This window comes from Acanthopagrus latus, chromosome 9 (genome assembly GCF_904848185.1).
Source record: "Acanthopagrus latus isolate v.2019 chromosome 9, fAcaLat1.1, whole genome shotgun sequence".
Taxonomy (NCBI): Eukaryota; Metazoa; Chordata; class Actinopteri; order Spariformes; family Sparidae; genus Acanthopagrus; species Acanthopagrus latus.
Genome location: NC_051047.1, coordinates 19,237,290 through 19,254,479, shown reverse-complemented (window position 1 = coordinate 19,254,479; position 17,190 = coordinate 19,237,290). Strand labels below are relative to the sequence as shown.

Sequence of the window (17,190 nt, the reverse complement as noted above, 5' to 3'; positions counted from 1 at the left end):
GTTGCCTCGAAACAGGTTTTTCTCCATTTTTTTTTTTTTCTTTTCCATCAGTGTATGAATGTGTGTTTGAATGGGTGAATGTGACAAGTGTTGCAAAGCACTTTGAGTGCGCTGTGGACTGGGAAAAGCGCTATAGAAACGCAAGACCATTTACAGTTTACTTGTTTGGAAGTGGAATAGCAAATGCCAAATTGGTTTAGGAGTGCTGCTTCACAACTATATATGTAAAAAGATGCTCTTTGGATTCAAGGTAATTTCATGAAAGCAGAAAACAGAGGTTAAACTTCTTCTTTGCTTTGTGATCACTAAATCATAAAAAAAATCCAAGGCTTTGCAAAAATTAAAAAGCCTTTAATAAATGGGCTTAGCTTCTATGTGTCTTCATCAGGGCATATAAAAGTCAAAAAGAGGACGTGTACTGTGCCTGTGATGAATAGTTTTACTTAGATCGCCAGGCATATGACGTCAGCCTTAATATATCTGCGCTGAGCTATTACTTGCTTTTAAAATGCCCAGATAAAGACTGTGAGCTGAAACACGTAGACACTAAGCTCAATTATTAAAGGTTTTTTAATTTTTGCAAAACAGTGTGTCTTGATTTGTTTGGGTTATGACTTAGAGATCACAAAGCAAAAGTACAAGTCTAACCTCTGTTCTCTTGAAAGTGGAACCTACCGACTCCACCACTGGCACCGCACCATCTAAACAATGGAGAAAACCTTTATTTATATCATATCAAAATACATATGCTTGACATATTAGTGACCTCACCAATATTAGAAAGCAGTATCAGGACCAATTTTATAAAAAATTATGATCACTGTTATGAACCTGCACAAAACAAATTTCTTAAACTGGAACTTTTGGTATAAAATGAAGGAAAAAGTGGTTGTGATTCGTTGATGTGATGTGGTGTTGTGAGATGAAAACAGACAAGCAGTGTATCATGACAAAAATACAAAAATTTATTCAGAAAGAAAGAAAAAAAAGCTCCCAGATAACACTGTTTAGTCCTTAAATACAAGTGTAGTACCAAAGTGTCTTAGACAAGTGTTACTCCATTAGGCACTGTGTGTTTCCCTGGATGTACAAGTTAAGCAGATAGTGTATTTCTACACAGGCTTCACACAGATAAGGCACTAACACATCGGAAGTACTAGTGTGAATATAAAGTGTCAGTGTCTGTGGGTAAATGGAAATCAGCAGCACAGAGTTTTACTGGTTTATTCTGCACTGTTTAAATGCTGAGGTGTTAAACCCCCCGTCTCCACAGAGAAGTGAACAGAATGATAAAAAAATACAGTCACAGATGCATCCGCTCCACTTCCCTTCCTGCATTCCCTCAACAAACACTGACATTTTCTCCATGAGTCAGCTCTTTTCAGACAGACTTCAACTGAAAAAAAGATAAGGGAGCAAGTAAAACACAATATATATATATTTATATAAATATATGCAGTAATATGTACCAGATCCAAAACCAAACCTCAACCTCAAGTTCCTAGAAAACTGTAAAACTGTGTTGAGATGGATGATAAAAGTTCAGAAATGACTCTTTCCCTTTAAAACAACAGGAGGATCAGTGCGTCTCCTGCAGGTTTTTGTAATGCTGGTGTGCTCGTAACTTATAACATAAAGGAGGTGTGAGAAAAGCAAAATATCTGGCATAAAACGGCAAATGGATAAGGAATTAAAATGCCGTGTGATCATGCTTTCATAAATGAGCCCTTTTCAGACATGGATTCTATGGCATCGCTGGATTTAACTGCAAATCTGTTAAGTTAAGAGCATTCAAAGGATCTAGTGAAACAGGACAGGATTATTACACACCGAGCTGCAGCGCTCACACTATATTTCTTGTCACTGCAGTGGCAGAGCTGCTGGAGAACAGCTGTGAGTTGAACAAATAATAAAAGTGATGGATTGTCAATTGTTCCTCTCTCTATTATCCATCTCCATTAATGACCCGCTCCCTTCTGGTTCGCACCACGTCTATTCAACCCTGTAGATTTGCTGATAAATTTGTCATCAATTATGTATGGAGCATTACATTCCGCAGCCTATTTCACACAATCTGACAATGCCAGATTAGTTTAAAATAACAAGCTGTTAGGTGGTGACATGATGTATCTTAAGGTATCTTTCTCCACCACAAACAAGAGGAGGAATGAAAACAGAGTCCTCTCCTCTGGAAATGTTATTTTTCTCATTTATGGTGGTTTGTATGGAAGCCCGGGTGGTACGTTCGAAAAAAAAACAAAAAAAACAAGTGTAACATTTTTATAAGTGGAATCTAAATTGTTTTCTCCCTGACTTCAGAACAGATGGAGAAAAAAAACTGTTCAGTTGTTTTCTTTGTTTTTTCTGAAAACATTTAAATTTAAAAAAGGTAATTTAAAACTGTTACCATTGTATCATCTTAAAGATCCAATTTATAAGAAATGAAATTTTTGAGTGTCATTCCCAGCTTGTGAAATTCTGACGGTCAGTGTGTGTCCAGGTGGACATTCTTATAAATTGGACCTTTAAGGAACTTAAAAGATTATCCAGGCATGATCCTTTATTTCAACTGTTCTTTAGTCATAAACAGAGGAGAGAAAACAATTTAGATCAGAAGGCTCCAGTATTTCTGTGATTTGGGTGTTTGTTCCGACATTGAGACAAAAATGTATGTAAATCTCCTCATGAAGTCAAGCATGTCTGAAAGGGGCTTTACAATAAATTACAAGCCCGTGACAGATGTCTGTCTCATTACCACAGTCATTGGACTGCATTACAACTCATTAAGCATAATTCACTATAGACATGGCAGGCAGATTAAACGCTACTGAAGAAGAACCTTTCAGTGTATTGTTATTCCAAGTGAGGAGGCTGTGGGAGGATCAACACACTGAGGTGTCCCTCAGTCTGGGCAAAAGCAGAAGTAGTAAAAAAAAGGGGAGGTATATGGAAAAAAAAAATTAAAGAGTTTTATATTAAAAAAAGGATAAATATAAAATATAACACACAGGTAAAAAAAAAAACCCACAAAGAAGATTAAAAATACCATTGAGGAAAGTGTACTCAGGGTTCAAGGGTACAGTCATTAAACTTTGGCACAAAATCAAACTCACACTGGCACACACTGCTGGTTCGTGTGGGCCGTTTCCTGGTTAGTGTTAGAGACTGGCCCAAAAAGGGCTGGAAAAGGATGTGGGCAGAATGTCACTGGTTATACTGGTCATACTGGAGTGTACTTCAGATCCCTCTTCACATGAAGCCAGAGCTGAAAGAGAGAACAAGAGGGAGTTTAAGTGAGCTGAGAATCCATTTCACAGCAAATTCATGTTAATGAATTCACTGGCATCTAACTGTCTGGATCTAGTAGTTTGTATTTAAGCAAATTAAACATCCAATTAAAGCCTGCGTGGCCTTTTACCCCCCCCAATGCATTAGCCTTGAGTGAATTTGTTCTTCTGTCTTTGTGTTTATAATTACAAGATATCTACTCCACTCATATTCAATACTTCATGACTGAAACACTTTTTCTGTGTGGGATTGCAAAATCCTGCCAGTAGGGCTGCAACGTTTAGTCTGTGAAATGTTCAAAAACTGTGAAAACTGCCTGTCACAATTTCCAGAGTTACACCTTTGGGAAAAAAAAAACAACTAAGATGATTAATCATTTATCAAAATAGTTGGCAATCAATTTTCTTTCAATAAAAAAAATCCTCAATGCACTCTGATGCACACTGATTTGTTTTCCTATATTCATTCTACCAGCAGGTGGCAACGTGTCAAAGTTTCATTTCATCCTCAATAGCTTCTGATGTGTAAATCTATAGATTGACAGTACTTCCATGAAACATCAGCATCAGGTTTTAGAGAGGCCTCTTACTTCTTGCGGTCCTTGTCCTTCTTGCCGTTGGCAGTGAGGCTCTGGGCCTGCAGGAGCTGGGCGGCAGCTCGTCTCTTGCTGAAGGAACTCTGGTCATCGTCCAGGAGTCTCTTCTTCTCCTCCAGGGCTGCTTTCTCGTCTGCGTGGAGGCGCTTCAGCTGCTCAAAACGACCTTGCAGCTGAAACACAGGCAGAGAACGAAAGAGCTGAGTTACAGTGATGCTCCCACTCTTTCTTTCTTTGTAGCAAATTAAAACCATTACGGGACACATTACTTTCCTCATAATGTGGTTTTGCTCTCCCACACTAAATTAGTATTGTGTAATTGTAAAAAGGGGGAAAAAATGCTTTAACGTGACAAAAGAAAAAAACCTTGATGAGTAACAAATTACAACTACAGAGTTGATTTTGGCAGGTCAAAGCTGAAAGTCCATATTTACATGACAGTGCTTTTACCATTTGATCATTGTTTTCTTTTCCAAACAACTACTAAATAGGGGAGGACATACACCATTTTTAACACACAACATGCTGAGTTTGTGTTTGTGTGTCTACTCACATCTCTCTCAGCTTCCTTCAGCTCAGACTCCTTCTCCTTCACCCTCTGCACAAACATCTGCCTCATCTCGTCCTCTCGCTTCTGCAGCTCCACCAGAAACTCCTGACGCTTGGCCTCGTAGGTCTGCTGCAAGCTGAACACACACACTCATGGTTGTCATATCAGTTGTACACCATGTCCACATAGGTGTTTATCAGTGAGCTACTCACCTGACAGGTTTGCACTCTGGGCCGGTGTCTTTGAATCCCATCTCCTCCAGTTTGCAACGTCTGTACAGTTCATAGTGGCGAGTGTGAGTCTGCTCTCTCAGGTCCTCCATGTTGACACAGATCAGCATCTCCCTCAGCTTCACAAAGTCACAGTGGTTCTCGTTCTCCACTGACACACATCGATAAATATGAGATGAATAGTGGGGTTAGCCATTGAGCTGATATTAAATATTGCACATTTCTTGTTGATTTCATCCAATGATGTTATATGAAGCTATAAAAGCATTGATACAGTGACAGTCACAGTAATAATATTCCTTAATTTCAAAATTAAATTACAGTGTATTGAGCGATATCAGCCAAAGTTTCATTTCGACGTGTGCAAGTCCTTGTGAGGGGAAAGATGTCAGGCATGAAAAAGATAAATAGGTGTCCATTAAATCTATGTGCTCCTACAATTAACACAACGACTGTTGGCATCATATTCACAGGAAAGCAGGCAAACAATAATCCATCTTACCTTGTACTACACCCCAGGGATATTGACGAGCCTTCACCATCTTATTGCCAACAGAGACCTCCTCTGTGCTGCCAACTACAGCAAATGGCAAATGACCCTGTGTAGACAGTGGTTATTATTATAAAATAAACATAGCTGGATTAAACAAATGATGCTTGGAAACTTAAGTGCATGTAAAAGTGCATTTATACTTATTAGGTCATAGCTGTTTACACCAGTTCCCTCAGTAGCCTCCCTCACACAATAGTACACAAATCCTGCATGTCTGCAGTATTTTTAAATTCTTGCTGATGCTACAAAGAAATGAAAGATCAATTCTGAAAATAAAACAACTGTAGGCCTAGGGAAATGTAGTGTAGGTCTGAAAAATCCACACAAACAAACCATAAACTTATTGCAAATACATCACAGCTTGACTCAAAATATTTAAAAGTTGTCAAATCTATAAATAATACAATTCAATCAGGTCTTCTTTCTAACATATCCCGACTCTGAGAAAGCACTCAGACTGTGTGTTTACTTACATTCATTGTAGTGTTGACTTTAGCTACGGTCTCATCATCCAGGGGGAACTGGTAGATCTGGACACCATTGCTGACCAGCTCACTCATGATTTTGATCTTGAACTTGTGCAGCTCGCTCTTACTGATGGTGTCAGCTTTGGCGATCACCGGGATGATGTTCACCTGCAGCGGGATGTGATACATGATCATGTACATGAACACAATAACAGACTCTTCTATCTCAGCAGTCATTACAGAAAATAAATAGTATTATCTACAGATGTAAAGAGATACATTAGACATTTACAACAATTTGTAAAACATACACATTTATTTTTTAGTTAGAACACGAATAAGTTGTTAAAGTACAAGTGAGGTGCAAGAGAAAAAAGATGACTAAGTGGGAAATCGTAGAGACATTATGTCCCATTTAATCCACTCAGTATCTTCTCACATGTTTCCATCAAACCCAAGTCTCCTTTGACATTAGCCTACTATCACAGAAGTCACTTGGATGTAGGTTTACATGACTGAGTCTGGCTTAAAATTGTCCCAGAGCAACAAGGAGACAGGAGACCATCAGTTTTTCCTTAAAGTATGATAAATTAAACTTTTTAGTTTACTTACAACTTTGGTCTTTTCGCTACTCATGCATTGGTCAGCCTGTTGCATGACCTGAACTGAGTGTTCCCAAAAAGGGACCAGCGCTGCATTTGGAAGCAGATTGGAGCTGGAGGACAGAATCTACAGGGGAAAATTCCCCAGATCTGCAAAGCTCTTCTAACCTTCCACAAAGTGACTGATGAGACATGTTGGGAAAATTTCCCAAATTCCTAAACTTAGCTTCCCTAAATGTTCTTCCCTTAATGTAGTTTTGTATTTAATACAGGTTTTGGGGAAAAAAGGTAATAGTTTACTTTCAGAACTTGGATCAGAGTTGCTCCCAAGCAAACTTACATTGTGGTACCAGAGCTAAAACAAGCTGGTCTCACTGATCAAGATACCATGAAGCTCCATGCAAAGACACATTAAAACGGCATCCAATAGTACAAACAATTCCAACCGTATTTGTTTAGATTACCTTATCTAGAATACTTTTCAAAACTGCTTTTAGATAAGTGTTATATAAACCAGCTTCACTGATGTTATTTCTGGCTCAGCAGCCGAATTTGCTGTCCAAGTCTTCCCACATTCCTCTCCTGCATGTCTGTCCGTCAACTCGTCGTACCAAAGAGAGGGCTGGAATGAGTTGTTGTCGCTAGACGAGCTTCTGGGCCAAACCACACACCCATACACACCGTACAGAACACACACAGATCCCAGCAGAGAAAACAAAACAATGCTAGGAGATCTGCTCCAACAGCTGTCTCAGTGACTGACTGTCTCTCCGTCAGCGCTGCACATTCAACAAATGGTTCTTTCTGTGTGTATCTGTACAGTGGCACAAAAGGACAACTCAAGTGTGTGTGCGTGAGGTGATTACAGCATTCCACTGCTTTTTATACTCCATTCACACGCAAATCCAGGGTTACTGACACTGCAGAGCAGCGAAATTACACAAACACACAAAAAACACAAAGTCACTACACACAGGGAGCATGGGAAAGTTTCTGACCACTTCAAGAGTGAAGGGAGGGGTCAAACCAGTCGGATAGCAAACATCTCCAACCACAGTATAGTCTGTAATATGGTAATTTCAATTATCACATACACAGAAGTCTGTCAAGGTCTCATGTAGTGTCCAAATCTGATTCTTCAGTGCAAATTGCATTCCTATTGACAAAAAAAGCTCTCTGGCATACCAACATCTCCTCTACACAATATGCTGGCGAGGATTCTGTTGCAGCACAACAGAAAGAACAAGTCTATTTTAAAATATCTACAGAATACAGTCCAAGAACTGAGGACTGGTGTAGGTCAATACACTAACATCTCTTCAAAGTCAAACGTGTTTGGAATTCAACTCTTGAAAATGTTCATGCATCTACAAACCTCATTCCTCTCTAGTACATCGGGTAAAGACAAAATAAAAAATTCTAGTTATGTCATTTTAAAGCACGTTAACTGATGTGGCTGATCCCCTTAAGCTTTGTACAATAAAATGTCTTTGCAACATTGCCTCAACAGTTAACAGAATCTTCACCACACTAACAAAAACCATCTTCAGGCTGTCTTTATGATAAAGTAATGTTTAAAGAGAGTTTCTTCCAATATTTTATTACTTATTCTTCTGTTTTTCAAGTTGGACAAATTTGACTGCATGTTTGCTGTAATGATAGGCTGCCTTACAAACACGAATAGTGTGACTAAGGCTGTGGGCGATCAGTAGACTTCATACTTAAACACTGCCATCCTCCCTAGTCGGCACCAGAAATACAAAATAAACGTATTATTATTTTACTACTGTAGACATTTAAATTACACATACACATAATTACTTAATTGTAGTTGTTTGGATCCCTAGCAGGGAATCCAACCTATACTCAACTTACAACGCTTGGTTTATTAATGTTCTCTTTTTTACATAGTTGAGCCTGTGGCTGATTTTCCTGAATGCCTGACATTCCCACAAGAAATTAAAAAAACTTTCCTGTCTATCCCAGTCTGGGAGAAGTGGTACCTTCAAATTGCCTATGCTACTTGAGAAATATTATATATCTACAGGAAAACAACTCACACTTCCACACTCAGCGAACCTTCTCCTACCTTGCTGTCTAGTTTTTTCATGGTGACCAGGTCCAGGGATTTGAGTGAATGACCTGAGGGGGAGATGAAGTAAAGGCAAGCGTGGACTCGCGAGTCATGGTAGTTGTGAAGAGAGCGCTTGATTTTGAGCTCTTCCTGCAGATAACTCTCAAACTGCCTGTCGATGTAGTCCACCACTGGCTGATAGCTGCAAGACAGACAAAAAGATCAGATGGTATTATAGATGGTAAATACAGATTAGTTCACAATGACCATACATTTTGAATAGGATAAATGTATTCTTAATCAAACTATCTAAAACACCTTTTCACTGTGAAAAACACACTCTCACACACACTCTCTCCTACCTCTCTTGTTTGTTCATTTGGTCTCCAAAGCCCACGGTGTTGACCACAGTGAGGCGTAGTCTGACGTTACTCTCCTGAAGATCATAGGTTTGAGCCCGCAGCTTCACCTGAGGCTCAAAGTGGGATGACTCAAAGTTCTCAAAGTTGGTATTAAACAGAGTGTCCATCAGGGTAGACTTGCCAATACCAGTTTCACCTAGAGCCAACCAGGGATGGGACACCATTTCAAGTTAATGAACTTCACCGCACACCCTTTTAGTGTGAGTATCACACAACTGTCACTCCAAAAAAAAAATGCTTTCAAAACAATGTTCCAAAAACTAATTTGCTAGGAGAAGGATGACTCAACACTGAGCTTCACAATCTCCAAGAACACATAGATGGTTGATAATTATTGAGTAAGAAATATGACTCATTCATCCAACCACACATTTATACAGCAACATCTTTCTCAACAAGATGCTCCTTTGATCTCTTGTCTACCTCAGCTCCAACTCAGACTAATACTCAGTCATTGAGTGTATCAAGTACTGCTACTGTGATAACAATGCACTGCAATGTAGCAGTAATAATATCACACAATAGCAGTGAATCAGGTTTATCGAGTAAAACAATGTGTGTGTGTACAGGTAGCACCACCTGAGTGAGGAATTTATTTAAGTAGCAACATCCTATGTGTATTTGCTTCAGCAAGGGTGTGTATTGTGTATGAATGTGTGTGAGTGCATGACAAGGTACCGATGCAGAGTATATTGAAGCAGAAGCCCTGGCAGATGGACTTGTTGACAAGCTGATCCGGGAGGCTGTCAAAGCCCACATGGCCAGCCAGGGACAAGGGCCGGACTCCTTTATCCTGAGGGAGAAATCACACATAGACACACAGGGATCATTCTCAAGTTCCTGCAACCATTCTCCCCTTGAATATGAAAAGAAGCAAAAGTAACAATATTAAGTTTTAGAAACTGTTCACTTACACACTTTTTTAAGGTTACTCACTTAAAAGAGGCTCTTAATATAGAAGCCTAACCTAACCTGAAAACATGCTCACCACATTGTTAATATGAGAGAAAAACATATAATAAAAGCGCCGGATCTATGTTAAAGTGTAAGCCAGAAAAGGTTTACTTCACAGAACAGTCAATGGCTAATCCATCTTCCTGTGCTGTCTTCACGTCCTCCTCTGACCTGCCCCCGAAATCCGGTAGCCAGCTAAGCAGGGGAGCGACCCTGACCCACTGACGATGTTGTACACTTTGTTGACGTAATGAAATTCCTCGGAAACTTCCATACATTGATAAATGTAAACTTTGTTTTCAACGTGTGTCAACAAAGTTGTTTTTAGGCAAGATATTTTCGTACGAATAGCGTACACGCCAAACTTCATTCAAAAAAGTAACGATTTAGTTGCGCTTAACAAACTGCATAACTAGCGCAACCTACAAAACCTACCGGTAAAATATGCCCCAAAGTTTGGCTCTTTTGCCGTGGTAACTGTGGCACACGAGTGTTCAACAAAAATTCACTTTACTTACAAATGTTTTCATAAACTTTTAACTGATGAATGGCTAACGTTAATTTAGCATGACGTTAGCTAGCATCCTCCGCGGTGTGTTTAGGTGCAAGAAATATACGTATACCCTTTGAAAAGTTTAAAATTGAGGTTGAAAAGCCGGTGTTCTGAATATATGTCGATATTACGGGGTTTATGCGGGGTTTATTTTATTGTAATGTTGGTCAAGTTTTATCAGTAACCTCACAAACAGAGAGTAGTTATCGGGCTAGCGGTAAGTTAGCTAACTTAACTATAACGTTAGCCCCCCGGACACTCCCTGCTCAACTGTCAAATATGAACACTGTCCTTTGTCATCTACCAAGAAGGAAAATACTCACCGGCTGACGGGCAACATCCGAAGAAGCCATAGTTTAAGCCAGACGTTAATTTCCAAGGTACAATTTGAAATAATACAACAAAACTGACTGAAGAACTACTTCTTTTTTTTTTTAGAACCCTGATCCGGACCGCCTCACTACGTCTACCGTCGACAACAGGACAGACTAGATTACTGAAAACGAGACAAGAATGAGGGGAAGATGTGTAGTTGTGCTTTCAGACTAAAACAAAACATAAGAAATAGTGTAGGCTGTCACTGCAACTGAAACATCCACAACCGTTTTGAAATAAAATACAGTACAATTGTAAACATGTATAGCCAAGGAATGTTCATTTACTGTCATAATCGACTGACCCCACCCCCCCTCTTTGTATAATGGTACAGCCTAAATTAATTTTCCCAGTCGCTTAAATGATATGTTACGGACTGTCAGAAAAACTGGAAAGCTGATTCAGCGCTTCTACATCCAACAGTTTATTTCTATTATTTTGTTGATGCTTTGTTTTAATTTCAGAATTAGAAATTGAATACATTTACTTTAACAATAAATTTAATACCTGTTTACTTAGTTCGGTTAGCCAGGTTAGCTACTGTTACCGACCAAAAAGATTACAATGGCATGTCTAGTAAAAAATACAACAAATCAACAGGTTGTGGCTAGAAATCCCATTTCGCCCCTAATATACTCAACTTCTTCTCACGCCATTACAGCGTGACAATAAAACCGCTTTCTCCCTTAATCTGACCACGTTTACCAGATGCTAGAGTTTAATGTTAATTGGAAAGCCGTGTTTACGAGGAGCACATGAATGTAGCATGATTTCTGCCGTGGCGAGCCGTTTGCTCAACTACGTGCGACCCCTATCTGCCGGAGCTCGACACTCCCCATGGAGGAGAGGAGGAACCTGGGAGAGAAGATGCTGTCATCCGTTGTCACCGACCTCCGTGAATGACATGAGCACCGACATGGAGTCATTTTGAAACGTCTTAGTGCGACAAAATTTGAGCCCTCTGCGCGCTCTTGTTCGGGCCGTTGTGTTGGGGATGATGATGGCGTCCCCGTGCACGGAGCGAGCCGTGCAGGAGTTCCTGATGGAGAGAGGAGGGAGGGTCCAACAGATGGAGCTGATCGATCATTTCCTATCGGCTCTGGGAGAAAATGACCAGTCGAGGGAAAGGGTGGACCGCGAGGCGCTGACTCGCATCGTGGACAGCGTGGCTTTCGTGAAGGTGGAGGACGGCGTGAAATTTGTGTGTTTGAAGGCTGAAGGCAGCGCGGGGTCGGTGATGCGTGCGGACACAGGCGGCCACGATCACGCTGAGTGCAACGGTAACATCCAGGAGGACGACAGCAACTATGTGAACGGCAACCCTGACAACAAAGAGCAAACAGGTGAGGGACGTGACATAATCAGTGTTACTGTGTGGTGACTTAATTGTTTAAAGATTTATGTAAACGTATATATGTTTTTAATAAAGCATATTGCACATTTATGCAATCAGTGGCATTACATCTGCTCTCCCCACATACTTTGCCTTTACCTCTGAATAACACCATCATTAAAGGTGCAGTATGTAGTTTTAGGAAAAGATTTTAATTCATAAGAGAAATATCCTCATTCACTGATTTTTGTATGCCTAATTAAACAATTTATCTTTGTTTTCATGACTGAATCAGCTTAATCAGCCAGCTGACCTTAATAGAACACATAATGTCATACTGCTTTACTTCTAGTTTCAAAACGCCTGCTGGGGACCTTGTTTTCCTCTGAGAACTGCTTGTTTATTCAGTCAAACACATATTTCTGAGTTTGTATCGTCACTTCAGTGCTATTTGTAAATATTCTCTGAAACTACATAGGGCCCCTTTAACAAATATCATCGCCTGGCCATCGTTTATGAAGGCCAGTCCCTACCATGCTGTCTTAGACTAAAGTAATCAAAAGAGTATACAATAATTCAGGCTTATAATAAAAGCCAAGAGGACAGCAAATCTGTCCCTTATGCATACATGTGAGGATTATAATGATAAGGTTGCTATGAAGTCAGAGCTGAATGACAATGATAAGAAAAACATGTCTCCACAGGAGCATCCAGCACACCAGCAGCAGGCCTGGACAATGACAAACAATCAAACGGCAACGATCCACCTGCAGACCCCTCCCAGAATAATAAGACCAATGCAACGTCTCCTACCTCTGGAGGAGGAGGAGGAGGAGGAGGAGGGGAGGTGAAGCTGAGGGAGAGGAGGAGGCGTGAGTCGGCCCCGGTAATTGGGTTGCCGGATCTGGAGCAGGCTCACTCCGCAGGGTCCCACAGCCAGCAGGTGAGAGGTGCACGCAGGGTGTCCAAAGGGTCCCAGCGGGCCATGCTCATCAGCTGCCTGTCCGAGGACAGCGCCTTGGAAGGGCTGGACCCTGTCGGAGATATCAACACGCCCAAGGGGAGTCGCAGGAACTTCATCGAGCTGATGATGAGTAGTTCTCCTCAGGTAGGACACCGTGTTTACCTGGTATGAAAATCCTTCCAGGTCGATTGTTTTATGATTTATTTTCATGGCAGCATTATAAACAAACTGAGCATGAGAGAAAGTGTGTTTATAAAAATGGGATTCAAATGTGACAGAAAGAAAAATGCTGCTGCCTTTGAATCGTGTCAAACGCTTGGCTACACCTAAACCAGAGCTCTCACAGCAGGTGCTTCATATTTGGGTGTGATGCGAAAACCTGAATGCAGCACAGTCATCCCTAGATGAAATTAAGCAGGTTCCCCTGCCACCTGGATTATGTAACTGAGAAATCTGACACGGTGATGTAATGAAGCTTACCGTAACTCTTAGCCAGCTTGACCTCTTATTGTGATTACCTCTTTTGTTGATCATCATGGGATATATAGGATCATAGGAACGTTTTCTGTTGAAGACACCTCTATAATAACCTGTTTTTGTTCCTTAAGTATGCTGAACAGAGTGCTTAACACCTTGGTATTTGGCCTACTTTTGCTCAGTTGGTCTTCCCCAAAAGACAATAAATAATGCATTTAAGTGTTGTGTATTTGCAGTGCTGCTGAGCTCCTGTGAAGAGCAATTTTAGCAGTGAATTTGCAAAATTTGTCTAAAAGCTATCTTTATGTTTCCATAAATCATTCATCACCTGCACAAAATGAAACAATCATTGTATTAAAGGCTTCTGTTCTCTGCAGGTTCGGAGGTCTCTGATCAACCGAGGCTCACGTCTCCGGGACTCAGTGAGGAGCGACGGAGACTCGACCTCGCTCCTCTCCTCGGCCACCGACGACGACTGCGCCTCAGTGACCCTGGACCCATTGGAACACGAGTGGATGCTGTGCGCCTCAGACGGCCTGTGGGAGAGCCTGCAGTCGCTGCTCCTCGTGGAGCCCGGCCTGGTGACCAAGAGAGACTTTGTGACCGGCTTCACCTGCCTCCACTGGGCGGCCAAGCAGGGCAAAGCCGAGCTGCTCTCCCAGCTGCTGGCCTTCGCCAAGGACAACGCTGTACCTGTGAATGTAAATGTGAGATCAAGTGCTGGATACACGCCACTGCACCTGGCTGCCATGCATGGACACACACAGGTGGGTTACATGACGGTGGGAGTTTGGTGTCATGTGTTACGCCGGCTCAGTGAGGCAGGAGATGATTGTATACGCTCTGTCTGCTCCTGCTGGAATCATTTAGTTCTTCTTTTTACGAGTGAATGAGATAACTTGCGTCATAATTTTATTTGATGTAACATAAAGATGTACAGTACTGCTATCAGAGAAATCTTAGATAAGAAGCCACCAGTAAATTCTGTAGAAATGACAGGACACAATGTGCTTTGATTGACAGGTGGTCCGTGTGTTGCTGTCCGACTGGGAGGCGGACCCCGAGGCCCGAGACTACAGCGGCAGGCGAGCCATCCAGTACCTCTCCCCGCCGCTGGCCGCCGACCTGCAGGAGGAGGGAGTGGTCCTCTCACCTGGAGCCGAGTCCGACAACGAGAACACCAGCACCGTCGGCACCGTGGGGCGTGGCTGGAGGTTTCCCAGAGTCCTCCCAGGCAACCTGAACCCACTGCGACTCCTCAACCCACCTGCCGAGTCAGCAGAGGACGCGATGGCAGCCGGGAGGACCAAAGGGGGGATTCAGAGGAAGTCGTCCCTGAGCCGACTGAACGCGCGGCTGCATCGAGGACGCCACCGAGCCCAGATCATCCACAGCGCCTCCTTCAGGGACCCGGGGGAGGTGGGAAGAGCGGAAGAGCTCCCCACTAGCCCTCTCCGAACCCGCCCACTGTCCAACCTGTTCGGATGAAGCGCCGATGTAGAGATATAAACCAGTTTGACACGCTTCGATTGACAAAACCCAGTTTACTCACCTTTATAAGCTGACAGGTCAGACATTTTAATGACCAAAATTAATAGTACACACTCTAATATATAGCGTCAAGCTGAAGGTTTTATTATTATAGGTTTTTTTAAAGAAATAAACCACAAATGTATGCTTTTCTAAAAATGTAACTTATTTTTGTTTCTATTGCAATTTTTTTAGGCTTATGTTGATCACTGCGGGCAGGCCACAGTTCATGTAGCTTTCTCTTTAGCACGACAATTCATTTCTAGGCTCTGTTTTAGAGCAAATGGTAGTCATTACACCAGGTGTTTTCTTGTTTGATACACTAGAACAATGTTTACACAAGAACAAAAACAACATGAAGGATTGTATCAGATTTTCACTTTAGTTTGATCTCACAGTGGTGACGGATTTCAAAATAACACTTTGGTTTTGCATTCACACATTTATCCAAACTCCTGTTTTTGTTTGCAGAGTAAAGTAATATATTCATAGAACTAATTTTCTATATTTTAACCTCCTTTGATTGGACGGTGCTGACTTTTATTTTCTAGAAATGAACAAATCTTTTTTTATTTTTCAGTAGCAATTTCTCGTATTCCAACTGTTGTAACCACAGAATTGTTGTGCGTCCAAACAGCCGTGTACAGTTGTCATGTTTGCACTTGTCACTTTTAAGAAAGTTTGTGATTGTGGGAAGAAACTGCTCAAACTAAAATCATGCCAGCCATTACTGATCCCATGTCATGCTTGTAATTTGATAAACGATCAAATTGTTACACATTTAGATGTAAAATGTTGGAAGTTGGAGCTCTAAAAAGTAAGTTAAAAGTTCAGTACTTACACTGATTGGGGGATATTTCCAGGCTGTCGTGGCTTTAGTTCACAGTTGGACTATTTCACAGGGTTTCTGTAAGTCTTTCTATATTCAATAATGTACCTCAAATCCTCGTGAGTCTAGTTCACTCAGTGTTAAGTTGCTTCTTTTGTGGGGGAGTTTAAGGGAACAGTTCACCCCCAAAAACCAAAAAAATGTCTAACCTGTAGCACTTTTTATCCATGTAGATTTTTCTGATGTTAGCTTCCTGGTTCTGGCAGAGATGTGTGCCTTTCTCCTGAATGTAAAGGAGATAGTTGGCCCTTAGCTTGTGAAACCATCAGCAACGGCCCTTTTTCAGAAAGAGAGAAGAAGTAACTCAGGATACTCCACAGACCTTGCTGTGAGCAGTCTCACGTTGGAGCTGTTTCTTTTAACTGAACCGTAAAACCACACAGAAGGAAATGTGCATCTACGGCACAGCTGAGGGCGCATGAGTCCATTAGTAGATGCACGCTTCCATCTGAAAAACTCGGCAGCTGTAGCTCGGTAGAAAGAAAACAGTTCTTACATAAAACTGTTCACAGCAAGGACTGTGGATAATCTTTAGTAAGGGGGGGTTGCGATTCCTGGAAAGAGACAAGGAGAGATCTGAGCACCATCTAGTTCCATTAAACCTGAGAGAAGGCAAGCAATCTAAATGGATAAACAGCGCTACATAAATAGGATTTTTTTTGTAATTATTTGGAGTGAAATGTCCCTTTTAATTGGTATGGACCTATTAAAGCAGATTACAGTGTTCTATTATTTATGTCAAGGTCTTTCCATAGATAAACAGCGTAGGACCGATGAATCCTGCAGCAAATATGCAATCAAACATACAGATTGATATCCTCCGCATCACTCTGGACCAGATTTTATACTTAACAAACTGCCTGTATCGACTCACCTTGCATGTACACAATCACTCGTTCATCGATCATGTCTGTATCATCATGGATAGTGAAGAGTCTAAACCAGGACATGCTGTCTGTCTACCTGAGGAGCACATTGACTTTTTGACTGTTTTTTTCCCCAAATATGTAAACCTTATTGGATCAGTGACACACCCTCGAGTTCCCTTCCTACTTTGTAGCATTTGTACTCAAATCATAGGGCTTCGTGTAATTGCAACTGTTGACTCTTTTGATGTAGAGATGTATTGTACAAACCCACTTTGACGTCACTTTTTAAGATGCATGAATAGGGGAAATGTAAATGCCGCACACCGTTTTTAATTTCATGTCTGTAAAGTCGTCGTTTACTGTGAAGTTTTAATGTGAATACACTGTTTCTGAGCCACTGTCATCTCTTCCCCTTCATGTCTCATCGTTGATATGAAATAAAGCAATATTTTTTCTTTTTCTCAA

The 17,190-nt window shown here is 41.2% G+C and overlaps 2 protein-coding genes across 3 annotated transcripts; one reads left to right on the top strand and one right to left on the bottom strand.

Moving 5' to 3' along the window:
* Window positions 1-942: 942 nt before the first annotated feature.
* Window positions 943-10,783, bottom strand: sept10 (septin 10). 2 transcript variants are annotated; one of them, XR_005076961.1, is made up of 11 exons: window positions 10,612-10,641; window positions 9,460-9,574; window positions 8,722-8,917; window positions 8,375-8,561; window positions 5,690-5,851; window positions 5,166-5,262; window positions 4,646-4,814; window positions 4,437-4,569; window positions 3,878-4,056; window positions 3,114-3,265; window positions 943-1,396 (listed from the first exon to the last, which is right to left on the bottom strand). XR_005076961.1 is itself a non-coding variant. In XM_037109921.1 (10 exons), exons 1-10 carry the CDS (start codon window positions 10,639-10,641, stop codon window positions 3,250-3,252), a joined length of 1,284 nt encoding a protein of 427 aa, XP_036965816.1. In that variant the 5' UTR covers window positions 10,642-10,783; the 3' UTR covers window positions 943-3,249. The 2 variants fall into 2 exon arrangements, 1 of the variants encoding a protein (XP_036965816.1); XM_037109921.1 differs by having other exon boundaries at window positions 943-3,265; window positions 10,612-10,783.
* Window positions 10,784-11,098: 315 nt separating this feature from the next.
* Window positions 11,099-17,190, top strand: sowahca (sosondowah ankyrin repeat domain family Ca). Its single transcript, XM_037110726.1, has 4 exons — window positions 11,099-12,006; window positions 12,701-13,104; window positions 13,815-14,204; window positions 14,461-17,190. Exons 1-4 carry the CDS (start codon window positions 11,658-11,660, stop codon window positions 14,923-14,925), a joined length of 1,608 nt encoding a protein of 535 aa, XP_036966621.1. The 5' UTR covers window positions 11,099-11,657; the 3' UTR covers window positions 14,926-17,190.